General features: G+C 53.4%; 1 protein-coding gene across 1 annotated transcript in view; it reads left to right on the top strand.

The window, feature by feature from the left end:
- Positions 1–21,294, top strand: part of LOC109887509 (dedicator of cytokinesis protein 1-like) — a 90,237-nt gene extending 68,943 nt beyond the window's left edge. Inside the window, exons 5-9 of the mRNA XM_031815804.1 lie at positions 1,719–1,928; positions 5,868–6,025; positions 7,028–7,109; positions 20,752–20,887; positions 21,218–21,294. Of these exons, the coding sequence (XP_031671664.1) occupies positions 1,719–1,928; positions 5,868–6,025; positions 7,028–7,109; positions 20,752–20,887; positions 21,218–21,294 (663 nt within the window). The remainder of the gene's footprint in view (positions 1–1,718; positions 1,929–5,867; positions 6,026–7,027; positions 7,110–20,751; positions 20,888–21,217) is intronic.
- The last annotated feature ends 685 nt before the right edge of the window (positions 21,295–21,979 follow it).

The following is a 21,979-nucleotide window of genomic DNA, read 5'->3' as shown; positions in this document are numbered from 1 at the left end:
TCACATTGTATGATTTTTTAAAAGTAATTAATTAGCATTTTATTGCATGACATAAGTATTTGCTCACCTACCAAGCAGTAAGAAATCCGGCTCTCACAGACCTGTCAGTTTTTCTTTAAGAAGCCCTCCTGTTCTCCAGTCATTACCGTATTAACTGCACCTGTTTGAACTCATTACCTGTATAAAAGACACCTGTCCACACACTCAATCAAACAGAATCCAACCTCTCCACAATGGCCAAGACCAGAGAGGGTGTAAGGACATCAGGGATAAAATTGTAGACCTGCACAAGGCTGGGATGGGCTACAGGACAATAGGCAAGCGGCTTGGTGAGAAGGCAACAACTGTTGGTGCAATTATTAGAAAATGGAAGAAGTTCAAGATGACGGTCAATCACCCTCGGTCTGGACCTCCATGCAAGATCTCACCTCGTGGGGCATCAATGATCATGAGGAAGGTGAGGGATCAGCCCAGAACTACACGGCAGGACCTGGTCAAGACCTGAAGAGAGCTGGGACCACAGTCTCAAAGAAAACCATTAGTAACACACTACGCGGTCATGGATTAATATCCTGCAGCGCACGCAAGGTCCCCCTGCTCAAGCCAGCGCATGTCCAGGCCTGTCTGAAGTTTGCCAATGACCATCTAGATGATCCAGAGGAGGAATGGGAGAAGGTCATGTGGTCTGATAAGACAAAAATAGAGCTTTTTGGTCTAAACTCCACTCGCCGTGTTTGGAGGAAGAAGGATGAGTACAACCCCAAGAACACCATCCCAACCGTGAAGCATGGTGGTGGAAACATCATTCTTTGGGGATGCTTTTCTGCAAAGGGGACAGGACGACTGCACCGTATTGAGGATGGATGGGGCCATGTATCGCGAGATCTTGGCCAACAACCTCCTTCCCTCAGTAAGAGCATTGAAGATGGATCGTGGCTGGGTCTTCCAGCATGACAACGACCTGAAACACACAGCCAGGGCAAATAAGAAGCATCTCAAGGTCCTGGAGTGGCCTAGCCAGTCTCTAGACCTGAACCCAATAGAACATCTTTGGAGGGAGCTGAAAGTCCGTATTGCCCAGCGACAGCACCGAAACCTGAAGGATCTGGAGAAGGTCTGTATGGAGGAGTGGGCCAAAATCCCTGCTGCAGTGTGTGCAAACCTGGTCAAGAACTACAGGAAACGTATGATCTCTGTAATTGCAAACAAAGGTCTCTGTACCAAATATTAAGTTCTGCTTTTCTGATGTATCAAATACTTATGTCATGCAATAAAATGCAAATTATTTACTTAAAAATCATACAATGTGATTTTTATAGATTCCGTCTCTCACAGTTGAAGTGTACCTATGATAAACATTACAGACCTCTACATGCTTTGTAAGTAGGAAAATCTGAAAAATCGGCAGTGTATCAAATACTTGTTCTCCCCACTGTATACAGTGTTGTAACGATAGTTAAGGTACAAAAGGGAAAATAAATAAGCATAAATATGGGTTGTATTTACAATGGTGTTTGTTCTTCACTGGTTTCCCTTTTCTTGTGGCAACAGGTCATAAATCTTGCTGCTGTGATGGCACACTGTGGTATTTCACCCAGTAGATATGGGAGTTTATCAAAATTTGGTTTGTTTTCAAATGCTTTGTAGGTCTGTGTAATCTGAGGGAAATATGTATCTCTCTCCTCTCCTCTCTCTGCCTCTCCTCTCTCTGCCTCTCCTCTGCCTCTCCTCTTCTCTCCTCTTCTCTCTTTCTCTCTCCTTTCCTCTTCCTCTTCCTCTCCTTGTATATCAGGTACCTGGATCTAGACCTCGTGGTGAGAGATAAAGATGGCAACATCTTGGACCCCGACTCTACCAGCACCGTCTCTCTCTTCAGAGCCCATGAAGCTGCTTCCAAACAGATTGAGGACAGGATCCAAGAGGAGAAGGTAAACTTCAGACATCAATCATATTCATTTATAAACCCCTATTTACATCAGCAGTGATTTACAGTAACCTGGCCTCGCTCCCAACGAGCAGAAGATCACGTCAACGATATGCACAGAAAATAAGAAATGAACCATCCCATTTTGCCACATGGTCTCCCCAGTGAGAGGCAGCGATGTGTAATGAGATTCTCTGTGTGAGATGCTGTGATTTTATAGAACATGTTAACACTATTCAGGACTTTTCCCCTCTCACCTCCTGTATGTGACATGCCATGAACAACTGCCACCACCTCTCCTCTCTCTCCCTGCCTCCTCTCCTCTCTCTCCCTGCCACCTCTCCTCTCTCTCCCTGTCACCTCTCCTCTCTCTCCCTGCCACCTCTCCTCTCTCTCCCTGCCACCTCTCCTCTCTCTCCCTGCCACCTCTCCTCTCTCTCCCCTGCCACCTCTCCTCTCTCTCCCTGCCACCTCTCCTCTCTCTCCCTGCCACCTCTCCTCTCACTCCCTGCAACCTCTCCTCTCTCTCCCTGCCACCTCTCCTCTCCCTCCCTGCAACCTCTCCTCTCCCTCCCTGCCCTCTCCTCTCCCTCCCTGCCCTCTCCTCTCCCTCCCTGCCCTCTCCTCTCCCCCCCTGCCCTCTCCTCTCTCTCCCTGCCACCTCTCCTCTCTCCCTGCCACCTCTCCTCTCTCTCCCTGCCACCTCTCCTCTCTCTCCCTGCCACCTCTCCTCTCTCCCTGCCACCTCTCCTCTCTCTCCCTGCCACCTCTCCTCTCTCTCCCCGACATCTCTCCCCGCTCTCCCTGCCATCTCTCCTCTCCCTCCCTGCCACCTCTCCTCTCCCTCCCTGCCACCTCTCCTCTTTCTCCGCCACCTCTCCTCTCTCTCCCGCCACCTCTCCTCTCTCTCCCCGCCACCTCTCCTCTCTCTCCCCGCCACCTCTCCTCTCTCTCCCCGCCACCTCTCCTCTCTCTCCCCGCCACCTCTCCTCTCTCTCCCCGACACCTCTCCTCTCTCTCCCTGCCACATCTCCTCTTTCTCCCTGCCACCTCTCCTCTTTCTCCCTGCCACCTCTCTTTCTCCCTGCCACCTCTCCTCTTTCTCCCTGCCACCTCTCCTCTCTCTCCCCGCCACCTCTCCTCTCTCTCCCCGCCACCTCTCCTCTCTCTCCCCGCCACCTCTCCTCTCTCTCCCCGACACCTCTCCTCTCTCTCCCTGCCACATCTCCTCTTTCTCCCTGCCACCTCTCCTCTTTCTCCCTGCCACCTCTCTTTCTCCCTGCCACCTCTCCTCTCCCTCCCTGCCACCTCTCCTCTCTCTCCCTGCCACCTCTCCTCTCTCTCCCTGCCATCTCTCCTCTCTCTCCCCGACACCTCTCCCCGACACCTCTCCTCTCTCTCCCTGCCGTCTCTCCTCTCTCTCCCTGCCGTCTCTCCTCTCCCTCCCCGCCACCTCTCCTCTCTCTCCCCGCCACCTCTCCTCTCTCTCCCCGCCACCTCTCCTCTCTCTCCCCGCCACCTCTCCTCTCTCTCCCCGCCACCTCTCCTCTCTCCCTGCCACCTCTCCTCTCTCTCCCCGCCACCTCTCCTCTCTCTCCCCGCCACATCTCCTCTCCCTCCTTGCCACCTCTCCTCTCTCTTTCCCTGCCATCTCTCCTCTCTTTCCCCGACATCTCTCCTCTCTTTCCCCGCCACCTCTCCTCTCTCTCCCTGCCACCTCTCCTCTCTCTCCCTGCCACCTCTCCTCTCTCTCCCTGCCACCTCTCCTCTCTCTCCCTGCCACCTCTCCTCTCCCTCCCTGCCACCTCTCCTCTCCCTCCCTGCCACCTCTCCTCTCCCTCCCTGCCAACTCTCCTCTCCCTCCCTGCCACCTCTCCTCTCCCTCCCTGCCACCTCTCCTCTTTCTCCGCCACCTCTCCTCTCTCTCCCTGCCAACTCTCCTCTCTCTCCCTGCCAACTCTCCTCTCTTTCCCTGCCCTCTCCTCTCTCTCCCTGCCCTCTCCTCTCTCTCCCTGCCACCTCTCCTCTCTCTCCCTGCCACCTCTCCTCTTTCTCTCCGCCACCTCTCCTCTTTCTCCCTGCCACCTCTCCTCTTTCTCCGCCACCTCTCCTCTCTCTCCCCGCCATCTCTCCTCTCTCTCCCCGCCATCTCTCCTCTCCCTCCCTGCCACCTCTCCTCTCCCTCCCTGCCACCTCTCCTCTCCCTCCCTGCCACCTCTCCTCTCCCTCCCTGCCACCTCTCCTCTTTCCCCGCCACCTCTCCTCTCTCTGCCTGCCATTCTCCTCTCTCCTCTCTCCCTGCCACCTCTCCTCTCTCTCCCCGCCACCATCTCTCCTCCCCCTCCCTGAATCTACATCCTAAATTGCACCCTATTCCCTATATAATGCACTACTTTTGACCAGGGCCCTATAGGGATTATGGTACCACATGAAGTGACTCTAAATTGGTTAAGTGCCCTTCAGCTATGAGTTGTATTCTTGTGAGACCTTTCCATCTCTGCCTTTGTGTATACATGGAGTGATATTACATTGTCTCAGGTCACCACCGTGAATGTTAATGCCTTCTTTCAGATGTTCTTTTAAGGGCTTTGTGAATTTTAATCAGAACTAGCACCTCTTCTCAAAATCATTATCACATACAGTACCAGTCATTCAGGGATTTTCTTAGTTTAAAAAATCATTTTCTACATTGTAAAATAATAGTGAAGACATCAACTATGGAATAACACGGTAACCAAAAAAGTGTTAAACAAATGAAAATATATTTTATATTTAAGTTTCTTCAAAGTAGCCACCCTTTGCCTTGACAGCTTTGCATTCTCTCAACCAGCTCCTCCTGGAATTATTTTCCAGCAGTCTTGAAGGAGTAGTAACCCAGGCACTATCCAGTCTGACTGATGGGGAATAAGTCTAGTTACTATCCAGTCTGCCTGATGGGGAATAAGTCTAGTTACTATCCAGTCTGACTGATGGGGAATAAGTCTAGTTACTATCCAGTCTGCCTGATGGGGAATTACAGTCCAGTCTAATGAAGATGGGTCTGACTGATGGGGAATTACAGTCCAGTCTAATGAAGATTGGTCTGACTGATGGGGCATAACAGTCCAGTCTAATGAAGATGGGTCTGACTGATGGGGAATTACAGTCCAGTCTAATGACTGATGGGGAATAACAGTCCAGTCTAATGACTGATGGGGAATAACAGTCTAGTCTAATGAAGATGGGTCTCACTGATGGGGAATAACAGACCAGTCTAATGAAGATGGGTCTGACTGATGGGGAATAACAGACCAGTCTAATGAAGATGGGGAATAACAGACCAGTCTAATGAAGATGGGGAATAACAGACCAGTCTAATGAAGATGGGGAATAACAGTCCAGTCTAATGAAGATGGGTCTGACTGATGGGGAATAACAGTCCAGTCTAATGAAGATGGGTCTGACTGATGGGGAATAACAGTCCAGTCTAATGAAGATGGGTCTGACTGATGGGGAATAACAGACCAGTCTAATGACTGATGGGGAATTACAGTCCAGTCTAATGAAGATGGGTCTGACTGATGGGGAATAACAGACCAGTCTAATGACTGATGGGGAATTACAGTCCAGTCTAATGAAGATGGGGAATTACAGTCCAGTCTAATGAAGATGGGGAATTACAGTCCAGTCTAATGAAGATGGGGAATTACAGTCCAGTCTAATGAAGATGGGGAATTACAGTCCAGTCTAATGAAGATGGGGAATTACAGTCCAGTCACTGTGTCCATCATCAGTACTGAAAACTAGCTAAGAGTCCCCTTCAAATGTCTCTCTTGTGTGTGTGATTCTCAACCTTCTTTAACCTTCATAGGCCCTTGGCCCAGATGATATGACAGTCAGGCTAGTGAAGACTACTGGACCCCTGTATTAAATACAACATCTCTGTCTCCTCTCCCTGGGACAGTCTCAGAAACAGAATGTAGATCTGAGCAGGCAGGCCAAGTTCGCCCAGACACCGTCCTTCGCTCTCTTCGTCACCCTGAAGAACGTGGTGTGTAAGATCGGAGAAGATGCAGAGGTCCTCATGTCGCTCTACGACCCTGTTGAGTCAAAGTTCATCAGGTATGTAACCTCCTATGACGTCATAGGTTTTAAGGTCATCATGTACAGTACATAGAGCCCATAGGGAGAGCGTTGCATTGTGGGTTTTGTAGTCGACTTGAGCTTCAACAGATTTCCGCAACGATTTTCACAAGTTACTACCAAACCTATCATAACGACAAATTGAGACATTTGCTCACAAAAAAATATTGTTCTTATTTGACACTGTAAATTATAGGAATTAGTTGTTTTGAATGGTTTATTTTAAGGTTAAAGGTCATCAGGTCTGTTCCTCTGTGACCCTCTGAGGGTTAAAGTTTATCAGGTATGCCAAGGGTCGCAAGAGTTCTGGACACTTTTCAAATTTCCCACGTTTTCCTGAAATCCCAGTTGAAGGATTCCCTCCCTGGTTAGAGGATTCCCTCCCCGGTTAGAGGATGCCCTCCCCGGTTAGAGCGTTCCCTCCCCGGTTTGAGGATTCCCTCCCCGGTTTGAGGATTCCCTCCCCGGTTGAAGGATTCCCTCCCCGGTTAGAGCGTTCCCTCCCTGGTTAGAGGATTCCCTCCCCGGTTAGAGGATTCCCTCCCCGGTTAGAGGATTCCCTCCCCGGTTAGAGGATTCCCTCCCCGGTTAGAGCGTTCCCTCCCCGGTTAGAGCGTTCCCTCCCCGGTTAGAGCGTTCCCTCTCCGGTTAGAGCATTCCCTCCCCGGTTAGAGCATTCCCTCCCTGGTTATTTCCTCACTATTGTGGGAATCCTCTCATCAGGATTTCTGGAGAACCTCTGAATCATGGGAATAGTATTGTCCTAGGCCCGAGTCCAGAGCCATGAACATTACAGCACAGACCCAGCTGCCAGCCTGCCTGGGGGTTTTCTCTTGATCCAGGATACTGTTCAGGACACGTCTCATCTGTGTACGACATTAGTCAGTCGATTGTCATTTGTTCATCTTGAGACTAGAGTTGATTTGTGATGCCAGATTGTAAAGCTAAAATGTTGATGTTGGTTTTTCCCCTCCTCCCCAGTGAGAATTACCTGGTGCGTTGGTCCAGTCAAGGCCTGGTGAAAGATATAGACCAGCTCCATAACCTGAGATCAGTCTTCACTGTGAGTATATGTAGATATAGACCAGCTACATAACCTGAGATCAGTCTTCACTGTGAGTATATGTAGAGTGTTGGCTGCTACTGCACGGTTGTTTACCCAGACCTGTCTTGAGGGATGTCGGTGTGTGTGTGTGTGTGTGTGTTTACCCAGACCTGCCTTGAGGGATGTCGGTGTGTGTGTGTGTCTGTTTACCCCCCTGTTTGGGCGGCTGTGTTTGTTAAGCTCCCCGGCTCTGAAAGAAAGAGGACGACCCAGAGCGACCCGGTTTGTTTGTCAAAGGTCACCTCTCTACTAATGGCTGGCTAAGGGCAGCCCGGGTCACCAAGCGCCTACGTACGACAAGCTAGTTGGCGCCCGCTTCTCCGCTCGCTACACTGGCGGCACAGCATGGATCACAGCAGGACATGAAACATGGACACAATTAAATAGGGAGTTCAAGCAATTCGGGAGTGAAAACGGCCTCCTTAACAAAGGGTTATCCTCCTTAGAAAAGGTTCTCTCAGCCTGGTGGTGTTATTGCTGCAGCCTAATAAACAGATCAGCCTGGTGGTGTTACTGCTGCAGCCTAATAAACAGATCAGCCTGGTGGTGTTACTGCTGCAGCCTAATAAACAGATCAGCCTGGTGGTGGTGGTGTTACTGCTGCAGCCTAATAAACAGATCAGCCTGGTGGTGTTACTGCTGCAGCCTAATAAACAGATCAGCCTGGTGGTGTTACTGCTGCAGCCTAATAAACAGATCAACCTGGTGGTGTTACTGCTGTAGCCTAATAAACAGATCAGCCTGGTGGTGTTACTGCTGCAGTCTAATAAACAGATCAACTTGGTGGTGTTACTGCTGCAGTCTAATAAACAGATCAGCCTGGTGGTGTTACTGCTACAGCCTAATAAACAGATCAGCCTGGTGGTGTTACTGCTGCAGTCTAATAAACAGATCAGCCTGGTGGTGGTGGTGTTACTGCTGCAGTCTAATAAACAGATCAGCCTGGTGGTGGTGGTGTTACTGCTACAGTCTAATAAACAGATCAGCCTGGTGGTGGTGGTGTTACTGCTACAGCCTAATAAACAGATCAGCCTGGTGGTGTTACTGCTGCAGCCTAATAAACAGATCAGCCTGGTGGTGTTACTGCTGCAGCCTAATAAACAGATCAGCCTGGTGGTGTTACTGCTGCAGCCTAATAAACAGATCAGCCTGGTGGTGTTACTGCTGCAGCCTAATAAACAGATCAGCCTGGTGGTGTTACTGCTGCAGCCTAATAAACAGATCAGCCTGGATGAGAAACTAAAAGCAGATCGGATAGGGGATGATGTCCTTATTGGCCTCATTGTAATGATACAGAGTCTCAATGTAACTAGAATTGGGAACTTTAAGTAAAATTTTGAATGTTCGCTTTGGCAGCACAGGCGGCTGGTGGCAACTTAATTGGGTAGGACGAGCTCATAGTGATGTCTGGATGGAATGGTATCAAACACATGGTTTCTATGTGCTGTAAACAGTCCCATTTACTCCGTTCCAGCCGTTATTATGAGCCGTTCTCCAATCAGCTGCTTCCTGTGTTGGGCAGTACTGTTACCAAGGTAATACTGACTCATTCACTGTGTTGGGCCGTATTGTTACCAAGGTAATACTGACTCATTCACTGTGTTGGGCAGTACTGTTACCAAGGTAATACTGACTCATTCACTGTGTTGGGCCGTACTGTTACCAAGGTAATACTGACTCATTCACTGTGTTGGGCAGTACTGTTACCAAGGTAATACTGACTCATTCACTGTGTTGGGCAGTACTGTTACCAAGGTAATACTGACTCATTCACTGTGTTGGGCCGTACTGTTACCAAGGTAATACTGACTCATTCACTGTGTTGGGCAGTACTGTTACCAAGGTAATACTGACTCATTCACTGTGTTGGGCAGTACTGTTACCAAGGTAATACTGACTCATTCACTGTGTTGGGCAGTACTGTTACCAAGGTAATACTGACTGTGTTGGGCAGTACTGTTACCAAGGTAATACTGACTCATTCACTGTGTTGGGCAGTACTGTTACCAAGGTAATACTGACTCATTCACTGTGTTGGGCAGTACTGTTACCAAGGCGTAGCTCCGTGGTCATACTATAGCTCCGTGGTAACACTGTAGCTCCGTGGTAACACTGTAGCTCCGTGGTCACACTGCAGCGTAGCTCCGTGGTCACACTGCAGCGTAGCTCTGTGGCCACACTGCAGCGTAGCTCCGTGGTCACACTGCAGCGTAGCTCCGTGGTCACACTGCAGCGTAGCTCCGTGGTCACACTGCAGCGTAGCTCCGTGGTAACACTGCAGCTCTGCAGTAATACTGCAGCGTAGCTCCGTGGTCATACTGCAGCTCCGTGGTAACACTGTAACTCCGTGGTCATACTGCAGCGTAGCTCCGTGGTCATACTGCAGCGTAGCTCTGTGGTCATACTGCAGCTCCGTGGTAACACTGTAACTCCGTGGTCATACTGCAGCGTAGCTCTGTGGTCATACTGTAGCTCCGTGGTCACACTGTAGCTCCATGGTCATACTGCAGCGTAGCTCCTTGGTCACACTGTACCTCCATGGTAACACTGTAGCTCCGCAGGTATACTGCAGCGTAGCTCCGCGGTCATACTGCAGCGCAGCTCCGCGGTCATACTGCAGCGCAGCTCCGTGGTCATACTGCAGCGCCGTGTTCATACTGCAGCGCCGTGTTCATACTGCAGCTCCGTGGTCATACTGCGGCTCCGTGGTCATACTGCAGCTCCGTGGTCATGCTTCAGCTCCGTGGTCATGCTGCAGCTCCGTGGTCATACTGCAGCTCCGTGGTCATACTCGGGCGTAGCTCCGTGGTCATACTGCAGCGTAGCTCCGTGGTCATACTGCAGCGTAGCTCCGTGGTCATACTGCAGCGTAGCTCCGTGGTCATACTGCAGCGTAGCTCCGTGGTCATACTGCAGCGTAGCTCCGTGGTCATACTGCAGCGTAGCTCCGTGGTCATACTGCAGCGTAGCTCCGTGGTCATACTGCAGCGTAGCTCTGTGTTCATACTGCAGCGTAGCTCCGTGTTCATACTGCAGCTCCGTGGTCATACTGCAGCTCCGTGGTCATACTGCAGCTCCGTGGTCATACTGCAGCTCAGCTCCGTGGTCATACTGCAGCTCTGTGGTCATACTGCAGCTCCGTGGTCATACTGCAGCTCCGTGGTCATACTGCAGCTCCGTGGTCATACTGCAGCTCAGCTCCGTGGTCATACTGCAGCTCAGCTCCGTGGTCATACTGCAGCGCAGCTCCGTGGTCATACTGCAGCGCAGCTCCGTGGTCATACTGCAGCGCAGCTCCGTGGTCATACTGCAGCGTAGCTCCGTGGTCATACTGTAGCGCAGCTCCGCGGTCATACTGAAGCTCCGCGGTCATACTGCAGCGCAGCTCCGCGGTCATACTGCAGCGCAGCTCCGCGGTCATACTGCAGCGCAGCTCCGCGCTTATACTGCAGCGCAGCTCCGTGGTCATACTGCAGCTCCGTGGTAATATGTAATAGCTTCACTCTTTCTCAGTGTTTCCTCATCCTGGTCCTGGGGACCTAAAGGGGGGTTTGTTTGTTGTTCCCGACACATCCCGTTCAACTCATCTAGCTTTCATCCAGGTGTGTAGCACTAGAGCACACTGCAGCGTAGCTCCGTGGTCACACTGCAGCGTAGCTCCGTGGTCACACTGCAGCGTAGCTCCGTGGTCATACTGCAGCGTAGCTCCGTGGTCATACTGCAGCGTAGCTCTGTGTTCATACTGCAGCGTAGCTCCGTGTTCATACTGCAGCTCCGTGGTCATACTGCAGCTCCGTGGTCATACTGCAGCTCCGTGGTCATACTGCAGCTCCGTGGTCATACTGCAGCTCAGCTCCGTGGTCATACTGCAGCTCTGTGGTCATACTGCAGCTCCGTGGTCATACTGCAGCTCCGTGGTCATACTGCAGCTCCGTGGTCATACTGCAGCTCAGCTCCGTGGTCATACTGCAGCGCAGCTCCGTGGTCATACTGCAGCGCAGCTCCGTGGTCATACTGCAGCGCAGCTCCGTGGTCATACTGCAGCGCAGCTCCGTGGTCATACTGCAGCGCAGCTCCGCGGTCATGCTGAAGCTCCGCGGTCATACTGCAGCGCAGCTCCGCGGTCATACTGCAGCGCAGCTCCGCGGTCATACTGCAGCGCAGCTCCGCGCTTATACTGCAGCGCAGCTCCGCGGTTATACTGCAGCGCAGCTCCGTGGTCATACTGCAGCTCCGTGGTAATATGTAATAGCTTCACTCTTTCTCAGTGTTTCCTCATCCTGGTCCTGGGGACCTAAAGGGGGGTTTGTTTGTTGTTCCCGACACATCCCGTTCAACTCATCTAGCTTTCATCCAGGTGTGTAGCACTAGAGCACACTGCAGCGTAGCTCCGTGGTCACACTGCAGCGTAGCTCCGTGGTCACACTGCAGCGTAGCTCCGTGGTCACACTGCAGCGTAGCTCCGTGGTCACACTGCAGCGTAGCTCCGTGGTCACACTGTAGCTCCATGGTCATACTGCAGCGTAGCTCCTTGGTCACACTGTACCTCCATGGTAACACTGTAGCTCCGCAGGTATACTGCAGCGTAGCTCCGCGGTCATACTGCAGCGCAGCTCCGCGGTCATACTGCAGCGCAGCTCCGTGGTCATACTGCAGCGCAGCTCCGTGGTCATACTGCAGCGCCGTGTTCATACTGCAGCGCCGTGTTCATACTGCAGCTCCGTGGTCATACTGCAGCTCCGTGGTCATACTGCAGTTCCGTGGTCATGCTGCAGCTCCGTGGTCATGCTGCAGCTCCGTGGTCATACTGCAGCTCCGTGGTCATACTCGGGCGTAGCTCCGTGGTCATACTGCAGCGCAGCTCCGTGGTCGTACTGCAGCGTAGCTCCGTGGTCATACTGCAGCGTAGCTCCGTGGTCATACTGCAGCGTAGCTCCGTGGTCATACTGCAGCGTAGCTCCGTGGTCATACTGCAGCGTAGCTCCGTGGTCATACTGCAGCGTAGCTCCGTGGTCATACTGCAGCGTAGCTCTGTGTTCATACTGCAGCGTAGCTCCGTGTTCATACTGCAGCTCCGTGGTCATACTGCAGCTCCGTGGTCATACTGCAGCTCCGTGGTCATACTGCAGCTCAGCTCCGTGGTCATACTGCAGCTCAGCTCCGTGGTCATACTGCAGCTCCGTGGTCATACTGCAGCTCAGCTCCGTGGTCATACTGCAGCTCAGCTCCGTGGTCATACTGCAGCGCAGCTCCGTGGTCATACTGCAGCGCAGCTCCGTGGTCATACTGCAGCGCAGCTCCGTGGTCATACTGCAGCGCAGCTCCGCGGTCATACTGAAGCTCCGCGGTCATACTGCAGCGCAGCTCCACGGTCATACTGCAGCGCAGCTCCGCGGTCATACTGCAGCGCAGCTCCGCGCTTATACTGCAGCGCAGCTCCGCGGTTATACTGCAGCGCAGCTCCGCGGTCATACTGCAGCTCCGTGGTAATATGTAATAGCTTCACTCTTTCTCAGTGTTTCCTCATCCTGGTCCTGGGGACCTAAAGGGGGGTTTGTTTGTTGTTCCCGACACATCCCGTTCAACTCATCTAGCTTTCATCCAGGTGTGTAGCACTAGAGCACACTGCAGCGTAGCTCCGTGGTCACACTGCAGCGTAGCTCCGTGGTCACACTGCAGCGTAGCTCCGTGGTCACACTGCAGCGTAGCTCCGTGGTCACACTGCAGCGTAGCTCCGTGGTCATACTGCAGCGTAGCTCCGTGGTCATACTGCAGCGTAGCTCCGTGGTCATACTGCAGCGTAGCTCCGTGGTCATACTGCAGCGTAGCTCTGTGTTCATACTGCAGCGTAGCTCCGTGTTCATACTGCAGCTCCGTGGTCATACTGCAGCTCCGTGGTCATACTGCAGCTCAGCTCCGTGGTCATACTGCAGCTCTGTGGTCATACTGCAGCTCCGTGGTCATACTGCAGCTCCGTGGTCATACTGCAGCTCCGTGGTCATACTGCAGCTCAGCTCCGTGGTCATACTGCAGCTCAGCTCCGTGGTCATACTGCAGCGCAGCTCCGTGGTCATACTGCAGCGCAGCTCCGTGGTCATACTGCAGCGTAGCTCCGTGGTCATACTGTAGCGCAGCTCCGCGGTCATACTGAAGCTCCGCGGTCATACTGCAGCGCAGCTCCGCGGTCATACTGCAGCGCAGCTCCGCGGTCATACTGCAGCGCAGCTCCGCGCTTATACTGCAGCGCAGCTCCGTGGTCATACTGCAGCTCCGTGGTAATATGTAATAGCTTCACTCTTTCTCAGTGTTTCCTCATCCTGGTCCTGGGGACCTAAAGGGGGGTTTGTTTGTTGTTCCCGACACATCCCGTTCAACTCATCTAGCTTTCATCCAGGTGTGTAGCACTAGAGCACACTGCAGCGTAGCTCCGTGGTCACACTGCAGCGTAGCTCCGTGGTCACACTGCAGCGTAGCTCCGTGGTCATACTGCAGCGTAGCTCCGTGGTCATACTGCAGCGTAGCTCTGTGTTCATACTGCAGCGTAGCTCCGTGTTCATACTGCAGCTCCGTGGTCATACTGCAGCTCCGTGGTCATACTGCAGCTCCGTGGTCATACTGCAGCTCCGTGGTCATACTGCAGCTCAGCTCCGTGGTCATACTGCAGCTCTGTGGTCATACTGCAGCTCCGTGGTCATACTGCAGCTCCGTGGTCATACTGCAGCTCCGTGGTCATACTGCAGCTCAGCTCCGTGGTCATACTGCAGCGCAGCTCCGTGGTCATACTGCAGCGCAGCTCCGTGGTCATACTGCAGCGCAGCTCCGTGGTCATACTGCAGCGCAGCTCCGTGGTCATACTGCAGCGCAGCTCCGCGGTCATGCTGAAGCTCCGCGGTCATACTGCAGCGCAGCTCCGCGGTCATACTGCAGCGCAGCTCCGCGGTCATACTGCAGCGCAGCTCCGCGCTTATACTGCAGCGCAGCTCCGCGGTTATACTGCAGCGCAGCTCCGTGGTCATACTGCAGCTCCGTGGTAATATGTAATAGCTTCACTCTTTCTCAGTGTTTCCTCATCCTGGTCCTGGGGACCTAAAGGGGGGTTTGTTTGTTGTTCCCGACACATCCCGTTCAACTCATCTAGCTTTCATCCAGGTGTGTAGCACTAGAGCACACTGCAGCGTAGCTCCGTGGTCACACTGCAGCGTAGCTCCGTGGTCACACTGCAGCGTAGCTCCGTGGTCACACTGCAGCGTAGCTCCGTGGTCACACTGCAGCGTAGCTCCGTGGTCACACTGTAGCTCCATGGTCATACTGCAGCGTAGCTCCTTGGTCACACTGTACCTCCATGGTAACACTGTAGCTCCGCAGGTATACTGCAGCGTAGCTCCGCGGTCATACTGCAGCGCAGCTCCGCGGTCATACTGCAGCGCAGCTCCGTGGTCATACTGCAGCGCAGCTCCGTGGTCATACTGCAGCGCCGTGTTCATACTGCAGCGCCGTGTTCATACTGCAGCTCCGTGGTCATACTGCAGCTCCGTGGTCATACTGCAGTTCCGTGGTCATGCTGCAGCTCCGTGGTCATGCTGCAGCTCCGTGGTCATACTGCAGCTCCGTGGTCATACTCGGGCGTAGCTCCGTGGTCATACTGCAGCGCAGCTCCGTGGTCGTACTGCAGCGTAGCTCCGTGGTCATACTGCAGCGTAGCTCCGTGGTCATACTGCAGCGTAGCTCCGTGGTCATACTGCAGCGTAGCTCCGTGGTCATACTGCAGCGTAGCTCCGTGGTCATACTGCAGCGTAGCTCCGTGGTCATACTGCAGCGTAGCTCCGTGTTCATACTGCAGCTCCGTGGTCATACTGCAGCTCCGTGGTCATACTGCAGCTCCGTGGTCATACTGCAGCTCAGCTCCGTGGTCATACTGCAGCTCAGCTCCGTGGTCATACTGCAGCTCCGTGGTCATACTGCAGCTCAGCTCCGTGGTCATACTGCAGCTCAGCTCCGTGGTCATACTGCAGCGCAGCTCCGTGGTCATACTGCAGCGCAGCTCCGTGGTCATACTGCAGCGCAGCTCCGTGGTCATACTGCAGCGCAGCTCCGCGGTCATACTGAAGCTCCGCGGTCATACTGCAGCGCAGCTCCACGGTCATACTGCAGCGCAGCTCCGCGGTCATACTGCAGCGCAGCTCCGCGCTTATACTGCAGCGCAGCTCCGCGGTTATACTGCAGCGCAGCTCCGCGGTCATACTGCAGCTCCGTGGTAATATGTAATAGCTTCACTCTTTCTCAGTGTTTCCTCATCCTGGTCCTGGGGACCTAAAGGGGGGTTTGTTTGTTGTTCCCGACACATCCCGTTCAACTCATCTAGCTTTCATCCAGGTGTGTAGCACTAGAGCACACTGCAGCGTAGCTCCGTGGTCACACTGCAGCGTAGCTCCGTGGTCACACTGCAGCGTAGCTCCGTGGTCACACTGCAGCGTAGCTCCGTGGTCACACTGCAGCGTAGCTCCGTGGTCACACTGCAGCGTAGCTCCGTGGTAACACTGCAGCTCTGCAGTAATACTGCAGCGTAGCTCCGTGGTAACACTGCAGCTCTGCATTAATATTTCATGCTAGCTCCATGGTCATACTGCAGCGTAGCTCCGTGGTCATACTGCAGCTCCGTGGTCACACTGTAGCTCCATGGCCATACTGCAGCGTAGCTCCTTGGTCACACTGTAGCTCCAGGGTAACACTGTAGCCCCGCAGGTATACTGCAGCGTAGCTCCGTGGTCATACTGCAGCTCCGTGGTCATACTGCAGCTCCGTGGTCATACTGCAGCGCCGTGTTCATACTGCAGCGCCGTGTTCATACTGCAGCTCCGTGGTCATACTGCAGCTCCGTGGTCATACTGCAGCTCCGTGGTCATACTGCAGCTCCGTGGTCATACTGCAGCTCCGTGGTCATACTCAGGCGTAGCTCCGTGGTCGTACTGCAGCGTAGCTCCGTGGTCATACTGCAGCGTAGCTCCGTGGTCATACTGCAGCTCCGTGGTAACACTGTAACTCCGTGGTCATACTGCAGCGTAGCTCTGTGGTCATACTGTAGCTCCGTGGTCACACTGTAGCTCCATGGTCATACTGCAGCGTAGCTCCTTGGTCACACTGTACCTCCATGGTAACACTGTAGCTCCGCAGGTATATTGCAGCGTAGCTCCGCGGTCATACTGCAGCGCAGCTCCGCGGTCATACTGCAGCGCAGCTCCGTGGTCATACTGCAGCGCCGTGTTCATACTGCAGCGCCGTGTTCATACTGCAGCTCCGTGGTCATACTGCAGCTCCGTGGTCATACTGCAGCTCCGTGGTCATGCTGCAGCTCCGTGGTCATGCTGCAGCTCCGTGGTCATACTGCAGCTCCGTGGTCATACTCGGGCGTAGCTCCGTGGTCATACTGCAGCGTAGCTCCGTGGTCATACTGCAGCGTAGCTCCGTGGTCATACTGCAGCGTAGCTCCGTGGTCATACTGCAGCGTAGCTCCGTGGTCATACTGCGGCGTAGCTCCGTGGTCATACTGCGGCGTAGCTCCGTGGTCATACTGCAGCGTAGCTCTGTGTTCATACTGCAGCGTAGCTCCGTGTTCATACTGCAGCTCCGTGGTCATACTGCAGCTCAGCTCCGTGGTCATACTGCAGCTCAGCTCCGTGGTCATACTGCAGCTCCGTGGTCATACTGCAGCTCAGCTCCGTGGTCATACTGCAGCTCAGCTCCGTGGTCATACTGCAGCGCAGCTCCGTGGTCATACTGCAGCGCAGCTCCGTGGTCATACTGCAGCGCAGCTCCGTGGTCATACTGCAGCGCAGCTCCGCGGTCATACTGAAGCTCCGCGGTCATACTGCAGCGCAGCTCCACGGTCATACTGCAGCGCAGCTCCGCGGTCATACTGCAGCGCAGCTCCGCGCTTATACTGCAGCGCAGCTCCGCGGTTATACTGCAGCGCAGCTCCGCGGTCATACTGCAGCTCCGTGGTAATATGTAATAGCTTCACTCTTTCTCAGTGTTTCCTCATCCTGGTCCTGGGGACCTAAAGGGGGGTTTGTTTGTTGTTCCCGACACATCCCGTTCAACTCATCTAGCTTTCATCCAGGTGTGTAGCACTAGAGCACACTGCAGCGTAGCTCCGTGGTCACACTGCAGCGTAGCTCCGTGGTCACACTGCAGCGTAGCTCCGTGGTCACACTGCAGCGTAGCTCCGTGGTCACACTGCAGCGTAGCTCCGTGGTCACACTGCAGCGTAGCTCCGTGGTCACACTGCAGCGTAGCTCCGTGGTAACACTGCAGCTCTGCAGTAATACTGCAGCGTAGCTCCGTGGTAACACTGCAGCTCTGCATTAATATTTCATGCTAGCTCCATGGTCATACTGCAGCGTAGCTCCGTGGTCATACTGCAGCTCCGTGGTCACACTGTAGCTCCATGGCCATACTGCAGCGTAGCTCCTTGGTCACACTGTAGCTCCAGGGTAACACTGTAGCCCCGCAGGTATACTGCAGCGTAGCTCCGTGGTCATACTGCAGCTCCGTGGTCATACTGCAGCTCCGTGGTCATACTGCAGCGCCGTGTTCATACTGCAGCGCCGTGTTCATACTGCAGCTCCGTGGTCATACTGCAGCTCCGTGGTCATACTGCAGCTCCGTGGTCATACTGCAGCTCCGTGGTCATACTGCAGCTCCGTGGTCATACTCAGGCGTAGCTCCGTGGTCGTACTGCAGCGTAGCTCCGTGGTCATACTGCAGCGTAGCTCCGTGGTCATACTGCAGCTCCGTGGTAACACTGTAACTCCGTGGTCATACTGCAGCGTAGCTCTGTGGTCATACTGTAGCTCCGTGGTCACACTGTAGCTCCATGGTCATACTGCAGCGTAGCTCCTTGGTCACACTGTACCTCCATGGTAACACTGTAGCTCCGCAGGTATATTGCAGCGTAGCTCCGCGGTCATACTGCAGCGCAGCTCCGCGGTCATACTGCAGCGCAGCTCCGTGGTCATACTGCAGCGCCGTGTTCATACTGCAGCGCCGTGTTCATACTGCAGCTCCGTGGTCATACTGCAGCTCCGTGGTCATACTGCAGCTCCGTGGTCATGCTGCAGCTCCGTGGTCATGCTGCAGCTCCGTGGTCATACTGCAGCTCCGTGGTCATACTCGGGCGTAGCTCCGTGGTCATACTGCAGCGTAGCTCCGTGGTCATACTGCAGCGTAGCTCCGTGGTCATACTGCAGCGTAGCTCCGTGGTCATACTGCAGCGTAGCTCCGTGGTCATACTGCGGCGTAGCTCCGTGGTCATACTGCGGCGTAGCTCCGTGGTCATACTGCAGCGTAGCTCTGTGTTCATACTGCAGCGTAGCTCCGTGTTCATACTGCAGCTCCGTGGTCATACTGCAGCTCCGTGGTCATACTGCAGCTCAGCTCCGTGGTCATACTGCAGCTCAGCTCCGTGGTCATACTGCAGCTCCGTGGTCATACTGCAGCTCCGTGGTCATACTGCAGCTCCGTGGTCATACTGCAGCTCAGCTCCGTGGTCATACTGCAGCTCAGCTCCGTGGTCATACTGCAGCGCAGCTCCGTGGTCATACTGCAGCGCAGCTCCGTGGTCATACTGCAGCGCAGCTCCGTGGTCATACTGCGGCGCAGCTCCGTGGTCATACTGCAGCGCAGCTCCGCGGTCATACTGAAGCTCCGCGGTCATACTGCAGCGCAGCTCCGCGGTCATACTGCAGCGCAGCTCCGCGGTCATACTGCAGCGCAGCTCCGCGCTTATACTGCAGCGCAGCTCCGCGCTTATACTGCAGCGCAGCTCCGTGGTCATACTGCAGCTCCGTGGTAATATGTAATAGCTTCACTCTTTCTCAGTGTTTCCTCATCCTGGTCCTGGGGACCTAAAGGGGGGTTTGTTTGTTGTTCCCGACACATCCCGTTCAACTCATCTAGCTTTCATCCAGGTGTGTAGCACTAGAGCACACTGCAGCGTAGCTCCGTGGTCACACTGCAGCGTAGCTCCGTGGTCACACTGCAGCGTAGCTCCGTGGTCACACTGCAGCGTAGCTCCGTGGTCACACTGCAGCGTAGCTCCGTGGTCACACTGCAGCGTAGCTCCGTGGTAACACTGCATCTCTGCAGTAATACTGCAGCGTAGCTCCGTGGTAACACTGCAGCTCTGCAGTAATACTGCAGCGTAGCTCCGTGGTCATACTGCAGCGTAGCTTCGTGGTCATACTGCAGCTCCGTGGTCACACTGTAGCTCCATGGCCATACTGCAGCGTAGCTCCTTGGTCACACTGTAGCTCCATGGTAACACTGTAGCTCCGCAGGTATACTGCAGCGTAGCTCCGTGGTCATACTGCAGCTCCGTGGTCATACTGCAGCTCCGTGGTCATACTGCAGCGCCGTGTTCATACTGCAGCGCCGTGTTCATACTGCAGCTCCGTGGTCATACTGCAGCTCCGTGGTCATACTGCAGCTCCGTGGTCATACTGCAGCTCCGTGGTCATACTGCAGCTCCGTGGTCATACTCAGGCGTAGCTCTGTGGTCATACTCAGGCGTAGCTCTGTGGTCATACTGCAGCGTAGCTCCGTGGTCATACTGCAGCGTAGCTCCGTGGTCATACTGCAGCGTAGCTCCGTGGTCATACTGCAGCGTAGCTCCGTGGTCATACTGCAGCTCCGTTGCCATACTGCAGCTCAGCTCCGTGGTCATACTGCAGCGTAGCTCCGTGTTCATACTGCAGCTCCGTGGTCATACTGCAGCTCCGCTGTCATACTGCAGCTCAGCTCCGTGGTCATACTGCAGCTCCGTAGTCATACTGCAGCTCCGTGGTCATACTGCAGCTCCGTGGTCATACTGCATCACAGCTCAGTGGTCATACTGCAGCGCAGCTCCGTGGTCATACTGCAGCGCAGCTCCGTGGTCATACTGCAGCGCAGCTCCGTGGTCATACTGAAGCTCCGCGGTCATACTGCAGCTCCGTGGTCATACTGCAGCGCAGCTCCGCGGTTATACTGCAGCGCAGCTCCGTGGTCATACTGCAGCTCCGTGGTAATATGTAATAGCTTCACTCTTTCTCAGTGTTTCCTCATCCTGGTCCTGGGGACCTAAAGGGGGGTTTGTTTGTTGTTCCCGACACATCCCGTTCAACTCATCTAGCTTTCATCCAGGTGTGTAGCACTAGAGCAACAACTAAAATGTGCACCCCCCCCCCACTTCTATCTACAATGAAAAAATAAATGAAGTGTTGGTCCCATGTTTCATGCGCTGAAATAAAATATCCCAGAAATGTTCAGTTCGCACAAAGAAAAACAGTTTACATCTCTGTTAGTGAGAGACTTCTCCTTTGACCAGTTAAACCATCTGTCTGGTGTGGCATATCAACACGCTGGTTTAAACAGCATCATCATTACACAATTGTTGTAATGTTGCGTTTCTATTATTTGATCAGTATAAATGATTTGTTTCCCGATTTGTAACTGAAGTTGTGTAGGAATACAAGACGTTTACAGGTACACCAGGGTGGTTTTGCTCCTCTCAATACACCACCACTGAGTCTATTGGTTGTCGTCGTTCTTCCCCCTCCCCCAGGACCTTGGCAGTGAGGATTTAAAGAGAGAGAAGATCAGCTTTGTGTGCCAGATCGTTAGAGTCGGACGGATGGAGCTACGTGACAACAACACCAAGAAGCTGACCTCTGGGCTGAGGAGGCCCTTTGGAGTGGCAGGTAAACCGTCCGTGTCTTTAAACACAGAGACTACTGGAACTAGCCTGGGTACCGGTCTGTTTGTGCTAACATTCCTCTCTGTCTCTATCAGTAACAGAGACTACTGGAACTAGCCTGGGTACCGGTCTGTTTGTGCTAACATTCCTCTGTCTCTATCAGTAACAGAGACTACTGGAACTAGCCTGGGTACCGGTCTGTTTGTGCTAACATTCCCCTCTGTCTCTATCAGTAACAGACTGCTATAGCATTGACCTTCTATACAATATGTCTCTATCAGTAACAGACTGCTATAGCATTGACCTTCTATACTATATGTCCCATCTCTAACAGTAATGGATGTGACTGACATCATAACAGGCAAGATGGATGATGAGGACAAGCAGTATTTCATCCCCTTCCAGCCGTGAGTATGAAATATGAACACACACTCTCATCCATTACATCACCATAACACAGTGCACTATGTCATAAAACCTGTGTCGATGTCTCACTTCCTACTTGATCATGGGGGAGATGTTCTATAAACACACCAGAACATACTGGAGGTCTATGGTGGGACCTCTATGGACCAGAACATACTGGAGGTCTATGGTGGGACCTCTATGGACCAGAACATACTGGAGGTTTATGGTGGGACCTCTATGGACCAGAACATACTGGAGGTTTATGGTGGGACCTCTATGGACCAGAACATACTGGAGGTCTATGGTGGGACCTCTATGGACCAGAACATAATGGAGGTCTACGGTGGGACCTCTATGGACCAGAACATACTGGAGGTCTATGGTGGGACCTCTATGGAACAGAACATAATGGAGGTCTATGGTGGGACCTCTATGGACCAGAACATAATGGACCTCTATGGACCAGAACATAATGGACCTCTATGGACCAGAACATACTGGAGGTCTATGGTGGGACCTCTATGGACCAGAACATACTGGAGGTCTATGGTGGGACCTCTATGGACCAGAACATACTGGAGGTCTATGGTGGGACCTCTATGGAACAGAACATAATGGAGGTCTATGGTGGGACCTCTATGGACCAGAACATAATGGACCTCTATGGACCAGAACATAATGGACCTCT

This window comes from Oncorhynchus kisutch, unplaced genomic scaffold (genome assembly GCF_002021735.2).
Source record: "Oncorhynchus kisutch isolate 150728-3 unplaced genomic scaffold, Okis_V2 scaffold634, whole genome shotgun sequence".
Taxonomy (NCBI): Eukaryota; Metazoa; Chordata; class Actinopteri; order Salmoniformes; family Salmonidae; genus Oncorhynchus; species Oncorhynchus kisutch.
The sequence above is the reverse complement of the archived record's forward strand: the minus strand, read 5'-3'. Positions and strand labels throughout refer to the sequence as shown.